Genomic DNA, 10,382 nt, shown 5'->3' with positions numbered 1-10,382 from the left:
AAACTTTCGTACCCCGAAATTTCCGTTCTATTTTTACAAATTTGCGGTACGTGCATTACATATCCTGATAGAGTATTTTTCCAGACTTCTTACAGCGCAATTTGAACTTTGATAAATTTCTCGTTCGAATCGATGTACTATCATAAATTCTATTTTGGGTCCATTCAAAAGACCTGTACTTCTAAAAAGCAAAACTAATTCTTGGGAAATTTTATTGCATATATTATTGATTCTAAGGTTTTTATCCCAGACGGACAAGAAAATAGACAGATCCAGAAAACTCGTCACATAATATTAGTCTGTTTGAGCTTACAAAACATGATGTCTTTTAGCAATTGTCTAGAGATGAGGAGCTATATTTATGTAGCTGTGGCATTCGCTTATCACCTCAGAGAGATTCACATATACATTTACTTAGCTGCCACTTACTAGCTGTCTGTGTTGTCGATAGCTTTTACTAAGTAAGAAGTGGAGGACGCGCAGTGGCTAAGACAGCTTTCTCCCTTGCTATTGCGCAGTCCGGTTTGGTCAGGGCTCACTCGCAAAGATATACCTCCTAAACTCTAGTTTTCAAAAGTATTATTTGCTTTCCTATGTGCTCCCCATTAACCACTGTATAGCTAATAAAATAAATGTTGAATTATTTAAATAGAAATATTAGCTCTAGGCTAATATGGCTCGAGGTCGTCACTGAAATCTGAAACAACAATTTCTTAAAAAGAGTAAATGATAGGGAATCTTCGCACGATGGGAATGATAGTGGTTCTAAGTTGCTCCTTGCCCTAACATACAGAAAATGCCTCTAGGAAGAAATAAGCTCCACACAACAGTCCACTGAGAATCAAGGCCTGTAATTGTCTCTCTCCCTTTGCATGATCTGTCAGCGCATCGAGCCCAATCGATACCTGAACCCGCTTCTTCATATTTGTAAATAGTTCCCCGATTCTCCACACGATCCTGGGTCAGAAATAGCAAGTTCCCACCAGTGTTGTCACGGGGAAGGTAAATTTTCCTGTGCCCAGAGATTTCTAGGAAAATTATAAATTCCACCAACAAATAGTAACTGGATAAAAATTTTGAAGATATTCGATGTGCACAATGAAGTCAAGTTGATTGAAGTGTGAAATTGAAAAAACTTTCTTTCGTCGCGAAATGTATTCCCACTCTCCAAAGAGGGATACGTTTAGTTGGCTGGAACAATCGCCTTCTAGTAGAAGAAGTAAAGATGGCGTCATTAACGGGTTGGAATATTAAACTAAGACACTCCCTCGGACATGTAATGGATATAGCAAAGCAATCTGACATAAACAAAAATACTTTCAACTTCAATTTTTAATATTTTATTTGACATATACAGTATATTCATAATTATAAGTTGCAGTGTGCACCAAACTGGAATCTATGAGAACAGAATCATTAAAATTACATTATTTGTTGCCAATGTAGTAGAGGTATAAGTGGTTGGGTTTTTATCCGATCAGTCCAGGAACTTCATTTTTTATATTATAGTGCTAGGGTCCAAACGTTAAAAATCATAAGAAATTATTTGTGCCACTACAAAATTAACATTTTCCTCCTGCTATGTGTGTTATTAATATCCATATTTAGATACCTCGTGATACATTCTATTCTAACTAAGAGCAGTGCTGACGAAAGGATTTATTACTGATTGCTTTCACTTTACTGTCTTGCCTGCTTTAGCTCATCCCAAAGATGAAAGTGAATGGTAGTAATATGAAAGTGACGAAAGGAGAATAAAAAACACAACGCGGGAGACACAGAGGATTGGAGTGGCTGAGGTGCCTCTCTTTTCTGAAAGAATGCACACTGTACAGTCTTAGAAAAAAATACCTGGGCCACGGGACGTAGAATTTCGTAACGTCTTAAAGCCTGTTGTTTATGCAACCCAAATAACAAAATATTCGCTTAAGTTTGCCTGGTGATTCTGAGTTCTCGGAAAGGATTGAGCTTTGATAGCATGAGTCACATGACTCGTGCCCCAGCCACAACAAACAGCTGGGTGCTACGATGCCTCCAGAAGAAAATTTCAGGAACTGGTTTCTTGACAAGACCTACTCGTAAAGAAATACTATTCTTTCAAGTGATATTAGAGTCATTGTCAAGAGGTTCGCTGAAATTATGGTTCTCATCACAGACCACATGCCACACGTTAATTGTTTAAGTCCAGTTCATGCACTGGACCTACAGATTAAAATGGGATCCGAACCAAATGCCTCTCTATTTGGTATTGAATTCGGAAGCCTTTCATTACATGGCGAAGACGTTACCACTACGACATCAGAGAGGCAATGGAACCCCTTGAGAAAGAGATAAGCGAAAATTGCTACGTGACAAACCATATTTGCCCGTAAATTTTAAAAATAAGACAATATTTTGTACTGACAGTTTCGAACCGTGGGAGAGGCATATATTTTTTTGTACCATCGTCCATTTCACGAGTTTATAATTCTTCCTCACCGACACGAGTAACGCGAGTGGTAGAAGAAAAGCGAAGTAAAATAACTGAAACAGAAATAAAAGGAAAAAGCGAAATAAATTTTATTCATAATATTCTGCAGTCACTTGAGTTGTATTCACGGGATGCTATCTTTAAAGAAAGCCGTGGTCTGTTCCTTGTCTTTTTTGCTTTCTTTGTGCTCTTGCTTCCCCCGTCACGATTGGTCTAAAACTAATTAATGCGACGTTAATTAAACAATCCAAACAACGAAACAATGCACAATCAACTGCACAAAACAACATTCCAAATGTTTTCGAATCGGAAAACAATTGAGATGCTGTAAAATGACTTAAGATGCAGTAATAAAGTGGGAATTCGGTACCGTGTAGAATTAAATCGGTAGAGATGTTCGATTTGATTGGATGTTTGTTATTTAGATTTGCTATTCTTTCACTTTTGGCAAATAGCGACGATGAAGATGAGTGATGCTATGATGAAATTGATGAAGGGACACTTACCAAGGACACCCACGCCCAAGTCGAGATTCTAACCAGGGACCCATGGCATCGTAGCGCGCTGTGCTAACCACTCCTCCATGGAGTGGACATTATAGCATATTTTGTGTGCTCAATTGGGATCAATCAATGGAATGAATAGGCATATTATATGATTAATAAATTCATATCATAATACCACGTCATATTATTCGGCACGAAGTAACATCAGAGACATTCAATCTTGCATTTTTGCCTTTCAACTAATTCTTTGAATTCAGGTTAATCACAACAATAAGATAAATTATGAAGCAAATGATAGTGAATGTGGGATATTATTACGAATTACCTGACAGAAACAACATTAAGCAGGCTCGGTGGTCAAGCTCATTAAGTGATTGACATTCGATATCGTCGCCAAAGTTCCCGGGTTTGAGTATCGTCCTTGTCGGGGGTGTTTGACTATTTCGTCATCAATTTCATGTAATGGTCACTCGTCCTTATCGTCGCGATCATCGAACAGGGAATAAAAATTATAAAAATAAATACGATGGAAGAGTACTTATTTCATCTCTCACGAAATCTCCTACAAAACCGGAATATATAAAATACATGTATATTCATTCACATACATTTTCGATTTCTATATTTAACTAATCGAGACCGAGAACGGGAGAGCAATTTTCAATTCGACAAACCGAGAGACGGAGAAACTGTCAAGTCTCGTTTCTTCTTGGCACCTCCGTAATCGAGTTGTTCTGTTTGTCATTGGCTTTGTATTGGCAATTATTGCCAGTATTCTTCCCCTGCAGGTAAACCATAACGATGAATTATGATGAAATGAAGCAGATAAAAGGGCAAGAACAAGAAAGTCATGCCTGTTCGGGACTCCAACCCAGAACCTTATGTAACGAGATTTGAAATTCTGGAGAAGGCGTCCGTGTTTCGCTTGGTTTTCTCTTTCCTCTACTTCTCTTATATTATCATACATGTATAATAAAAATGGATCTGATACGATATGTTGCGATTCATAATTGTGCTGGTTAGATGCTACAGATGTGAACTCCAAACTGCAATATATTATTCCCTTGTGTTTCGTATGTGGTTGAACATGAAATTTTCTTACACTGTGACAATTTCTTTCTTAGTTTTGGTTTGGTGCACAGATATGCTAATCTGGACTCGACCTTCAGTTTAAAGTGGGATACTAACCACTATGTGCATCCACCGTGTATCAAACCCGGGATCCACTGATTACAAGGCGACGACGTTATCACTACGCCATCGAGGAGGCCCCATGACAAAATGTTATTCACTCGATCTCTACCATAATTTATTTCAGCATTTACATTTTCGATTTCTTCTTCTTTTTTCCTTTTGTTAACTACTCTTATACAACTCTTTTTGCGTCTTCGAATTTCTTCTTGTTTCAGGAAAAAATAATACATGCAGGCTGTATAAAAATCCCCCGTTCAAATAGATAAAACGTTCACTCTCGAAAACTAATTTACATGTTTATCACTAAAGTAACCATTAGGAAGGAAACTATTGAAATGGTAACTGATATAACTGCAGATGAAACAATACTTACAGCCACTAACGAAATATCTATTCTTGTGTAGCCTCACAGACAAGTATATGGTGAGTCATTCACTCTTGCTGACTACGGGCGAAGGTCACTGAACTAAAGGGTGGTGGCAAGCAAGCAGGCTTCTGCTCTACCAAAGACGAGGTCACGTGTTACAGTTATCAATGGCGTACGAAATAAGGAGGAACACAGCTATCTGCCGTATGTTTTGGTCCCGTCATTGCACTTTATCGTCGTGGCCTTGAAAGTGGGTGCGTATAGAGGTCCTTCAACTTTCGTATTCTTTTTCATTTCAGAACCCGTGCTGTATCGTCGACTTAATCCAATCTATCCGATGTAGGTTTTAGGTTCTGTTTCTGTTCGGTTATTTCACGTTGTCTTCCTGCTTATGTTATTCGCGACGAAGGTTCTGGATTCGATAATCTGGGCAATAACGGGATTGTGTTAGTTGCTTGATTTGGTGTCTTAAGTCCACTTTATGTCCTGTTAGGCTAATCGTGAACGGACCTATAATTTAAAGGGGGATCCGAACCACTATGTTCCTCCACCGAGTATCGAACCCGGGATCCCTTAATTACAAGGCGCCCACGATCCCACTGCGCCATCGGGGATTGTGTTCGAAACGAATGAATCAAATTTGAGTGATATGATATGCAACCATTGGAAGACTATTGAAAGAAAAGCTATGGGAACCTGCCAGTTTTTCTACTGCAGACAGGAAACCATAAACATGGAAGAGAAGCTTATATTCTATGAAACCTGACGCTTTGTGCTCGAATACTGGCTAAATATAATCCATAGAGGCATAGCAACGTTAAACAACCTCTTATATGATACATATAGGTTTAAAAAGGTCAAAATACAAAGATTGTGTGCGCCTCACTGATGGCGTAGTGGTAAGGCCTTGTAATCAAGGGGTCTGGGGTACGATACCAGGTGATCGCACATAGTGGTTCGGATCCCACTTTAAACTGTATGCACTTCAGATTAGTCTATCTGTGCCGGTGACTCAGTCGGTAACGCGTCTGACTACCATGCTATAGGTCCCGGGTTCGATTCCCGGCCGGTTCAAGCCCGGGAACTTTTCTAACATTGGAAGCGGCCCCAGCGCCCACCCAGCGTCGAATGACATGGGTACCTGGGGGAAACCCTGGTGGTAAAGGCGGTCAGGGGCGTGATGCTGATCACATCACCCCCACTCACGAACGAATCAAGAAAGTGTGGGGCGGCGTGATGCTGATCACATCACCCCCACTCACGAACGAATCAAGAAAGTGTGGGGCGTTACCCCCACACCCCCTATACGCCTTCATGGCGTAGCGCCAAGCACAGGTGAGAACTTTATCTTTTTTTTTTTTGCATACAGTGGACTTACAACAAAATTTCAACTTGCGATAAAGATTATGATAAGGTATTAAAGAATTGGGTCTAACACATTTTTTTATTGTTTACCAATGACATTATTAACTAATATTCTTAATTTCAGTTTCAAGATGAAATCGGCTACGAAATAAAAGGAGTGGGTTCATATTTCTGTTACGAAATTCCACTTTTGTAGTAGACCTGTGCCACACTAAGTTGTGACAATAAACAAATCTGAGACACTTTCAAAGTATTAAATTTCTATCTACGTATTTGGGAAAAATCTTTCAATATAATACTTTTTTTGGACGCGTCAAATCATAGTATTTAATTCCTGTTTTAGCAGCTTTAAGAAACCTGATTTTTTTGGGGGGGGTTACAAATGCCCTTTCTGCTCCCGTCAAGTTACGCCTATGACAAACAGGAATTCAAAGTAAAAGACTGTCCCGACTAAATCGGGAGACACGTCTGATAGATTTACAATTGGGAAAATCATAATTAAGCGTGTAGTTGAAAACAACCTATTTTCATATATTGCATGCAGCTCTACTTTTTCTGCAATGTGGATCAAGAACTGGGGACGTGGAGAAGCACAACACTCCACGTAACCAATAGTCACGTGACCCTCTTTGCTTTCCTGTCATGTTGACCTTCGCGTGGAACACATTTCTCGGTGTTAAGACAGGCAAAATCACCCGATCATCGAAGGGTGCAATATGTGTTGCCTACCCTCCTGCATTACTTGCTCCTATTAAAGCCTTATGGGGAAGAACTTTTTTCCATGACTGTACCATGTGGGAGAGAGGCTTACATTTGGGTGCTTTCCGAAAACATTGCCTTTACACTCCACTGACGAAAGGAGACCAGAAAACAGGAAAACTGCTGGTGTGGATAATTTCTATGACTGCTAGCTTCGGTGTCCTCAGATGTTCAACCACATAAATCTCTGTTCTTTAGAGCCGCCTTGAGTTTATTGGTATCGTTGGAGAATACCCAAGGATAGTCTTACGAGTAGAGCAAATATATTTTGTGACAAGGTTCTCCCAAAAAGAAATATTCGCGTCGTCTCAGTAGTATTTGTCAAGAGTTAAACATTTTCTTGATGCTAGTGAATCCTCCACACAAGGAGATAAATGGGATTCCATTGAAAATGTACCAATTCACTGCAGGGAGGCATGCTGCCCTCGACAACACCAAAGGCTTTACTCTACACAATAATATAAACACCCATATTTCAATTGCAATATGAGTATTCCTCACATATTCATATTCATTGCAGCACATAAATTTTGACAATCAGGCTGAGTTATGAAAGCGCAAATGAATGCTAAAACCTGCTACCTTACGACAATCGTTTCCCTCGTTCCACGTGTAACATTGGAAGTCTCTTGTGCGTATGAGACCAATCGGTTGTTGTGTCTGTTTTCTCACAAATAGTTCAAAATAATCTTGCACCCACTTCCACTCATGCAGGATAATAATGTTTGCACTCCTTTGCTGTCGAGGTGAAGAGAGAGTCAACTTCATGAGAACCGTGTGATAATAATCCACAAATGAAAGCTGTATTTAACGTGTGTTCCTTCTCCAAATAAGATATGAATATCCAAATCTATAGGACAAGGCTTTGTTGCACTTATAACATAGCGAATTATCTCTAATAGGAAAAATTAATGGTCTCCTCGATGTCGCAATGGCAACATCTACTCTTTGTCCCGAATTCAATCATAGAGGATGGGTTCAAATTATAAACTGTAGGTCCAGCCTCAATAGAACCTGTGCATAGTTCGACTCAAAAGAAACAAACTCAAAGTCGACGAAGAGAATTCACAATAAACAGTCGACGGATATAGACAACTTCATTCCGTGCAAAGACACGCACTTCCTCTGTAGTCTAGTAAGTGTATGTACTTCAACCAAGAGGAAATTGTTCTCATCTACAGTTGGAAATAACCTCCCAAACTATGAAAACGCATAGCACATAAATCTGCAAATGCGAATACCATTCATCTTCTTCTACGTTGATTTCGCTTGCATTTCCGTGACCTTAAAAAGCACCAACACCAATAAACACCATTTGTGAAATGTCTGTGTGTGCATTCCACTGCAAACACTGCTGTGCTGATAGTAAGACCCAATATAAGTAGGGCGAAGGCTCCCATTAGATTCTCCAGAGTAATCACAACGACTTCTGGCTTCTCCTGGAACATTTTTCGTTTCAGACCATCAAGAATCATCCTTTGAACAGCGTCCTTCTTCCACTTTGGAGGTAGACCCGCTTCAACGCAAGAGGTGATTATGTGCTGAAGGTTATCCCGAAAGGGAGAGCTTCTCTGCAACAGAAACACTTGGAAGGCACCAAGAACTCTGCTAGATGTTATGTGAAATAATGGTTGCCCGTAGGAATCGAACCACAGATAACGATATGCCAGTACGTCTGGAAAAAAGCTAGACGTAAGAAAGGCGAAATCCCCATAATAGACAACTCTTCTGTAGTTTTTCAAATTGTTATTCTCTAGGACCCAGTTTGCATAGATCTCCCTGTATACTGGCTCATTCAGCACTCCCATAGTTTCTTTACCTATCTCATCACCCCCAACAGATAACCCCATACTCAGAATATCCTCTATGGTGTCTACGTAAGGCGTCAGTTTGGGACTTGTAATGAAACCAAACAATGCAGACTGGTAAAGAGTAGAGAGTATCACAGTAGAAAATATCCACTGTACAAATATAAATCTGAGTGGACCTACAGGAGGCGGTGGGATGTCGACACACCCAAATATGAATGCAGAGAGACCTGAAAGCGAAGGGAACCGATATGTGATCCTTCCCCACCGACGAAGCAGATAAACGGCCGCTCTCATCCAGGTGAAGAGACTCAGTGAAGACAGAATCGTGAGGGTCCACAGAGGTGGCTGAAATGGAAAGTAGAGACTCATCCACTGAGGATAGAGTCTTGGGTTAGGAATCACCCATGTCAATTCTGCAAACTGCTGAATCTGCAGCTCTTCACACCACACGTTGCCATAATGAGAAGCCCCCTTGAACTTTAATGTTCCATCGACGACTCCATTCCGCACATCTGCATAGTCTCCTGTGATAGTTCCATTTGGAAATATATATCCCAACGATATAGGTTCTTTAAAAATGTTGTTTGTTTGCAAAGTGAAGTTCATTTTCTCCATCGCAGTTGCAACGAAGCCACCATATAAACCCGAATAAGTGTTTCTACCTTTTGAAGTCTTGTATGGCGTAAAGTACAACTCATAAAATTTCGCTTTCAGATTAATTGGGCAGTTGTGCATGTTCTTCACCTTGTCTGGATACAAATCCCTCCCTTTAACAAATGTCCTTTTACTCCAGACATCCACAACTTCTGCTCCCTCAGCCGTTCTGCAGTTGGATTCTGTGAAAGGGAAGTAGGAGTACAGGACAAGAGAGTCAGCTTCACCAGATTCCTTCTCTTCTGGTGGAGAAGCAATTACAATATTCAACATTAGATTCCTCTGTGCTACCAAGATTAAGCCATTAATAGATTCCAACGGATTGTTTCCTGTGAGAAGGATGAAGTGTTTTGCATTCCGTCTCCACTTATTAAAATGCCAATCATATTTGAAAGGATACATCATCGTGGATATATTTTTGAGGAGGAACAGATAGGAGATTTCTCTCTTCCTTGATAACCATTCAAAATCCCAACCTTCCCACCAGTTTCTTAACTTTATAGGTTTAATTATAGTTAATGGTCCTGAATGTTCCTTACTAATGAGATCTGCAAACTCTGTTGATTCTTCGTCATAATAAACAACTACTGTTCGAGCAGTTTGGAAATATTTCTTTAAAATCTCTTCTACAAGGTGAAGTGTATCCTTGTGGAATTTTGTCGTCGATGGGGGTGATATAGTGAGGCAGAACTAATTGACGTAGAACCACAGAAACATGAACACGATCAGTAATTTCTTCATTTTCAATTTGACGAAATCAGCTATAAAAGAGAATATAAACATAAATGAAACAAAAATTACAGAAAATTTCTTCACATTTTTAAATATTTTTAATACGTTAATGAATAATATGAAAGTCCAAGTGGAGAAGTAAAAAACTACCCAGTGGCAGTGAATAAATGGCTTATACAATATAACACAGAAATAGTGGCAGATCCTAAATATAAATATTGAGCCATTTCATGTGAAGTCAACCAATGAAGAGACACTTTTCAACCTCACAAAATGGCAAACTATTAAATTCGTGAACATGTGACGCGCACAACCCTCCTTTCCCCAGACCACTAGAAAAGGTTAAAAGCTCACAAATGAGAATCAGGCTGCAATACGTATATAGAGTAAGTACTTCACACTGTGCGAGTCACACATTCACATTTTTATACTTTAGTGTAATCACGTATCTATTAGTTTATCTGTAATTATCGTCATCAATCCTTAATATACCTTTTCTCTATGGAACTCCGATGCCATGAAGT

The 10,382-nt window shown here is 39.5% G+C and overlaps 1 protein-coding gene across 1 annotated transcript; it reads right to left on the bottom strand.

The window, feature by feature from the left end:
- Nucleotides 1–7,905: 7,905 nt before the first annotated feature.
- Nucleotides 7,906–9,531, bottom strand: LOC146003794 (uncharacterized). The gene has a single exon (XM_083142211.1). It carries the CDS (start codon nt 9,529–9,531, stop codon nt 7,906–7,908), a length of 1,626 nt encoding a protein of 541 aa, XP_082998337.1.
- Between the last annotated feature and the right edge of the window lie 851 nt (nt 9,532–10,382).

The sequence above is a fragment of the Lepisma saccharinum genome, chromosome 20 (genome assembly GCF_977018435.1).
Source record: "Lepisma saccharinum chromosome 20, izLepSacc3.1, whole genome shotgun sequence".
Taxonomy (NCBI): domain Eukaryota; kingdom Metazoa; phylum Arthropoda; class Insecta; order Zygentoma; family Lepismatidae; genus Lepisma; species Lepisma saccharinum.
The sequence above is the reverse complement of the archived record's forward strand: the minus strand, read 5'-3'. Positions and strand labels throughout refer to the sequence as shown.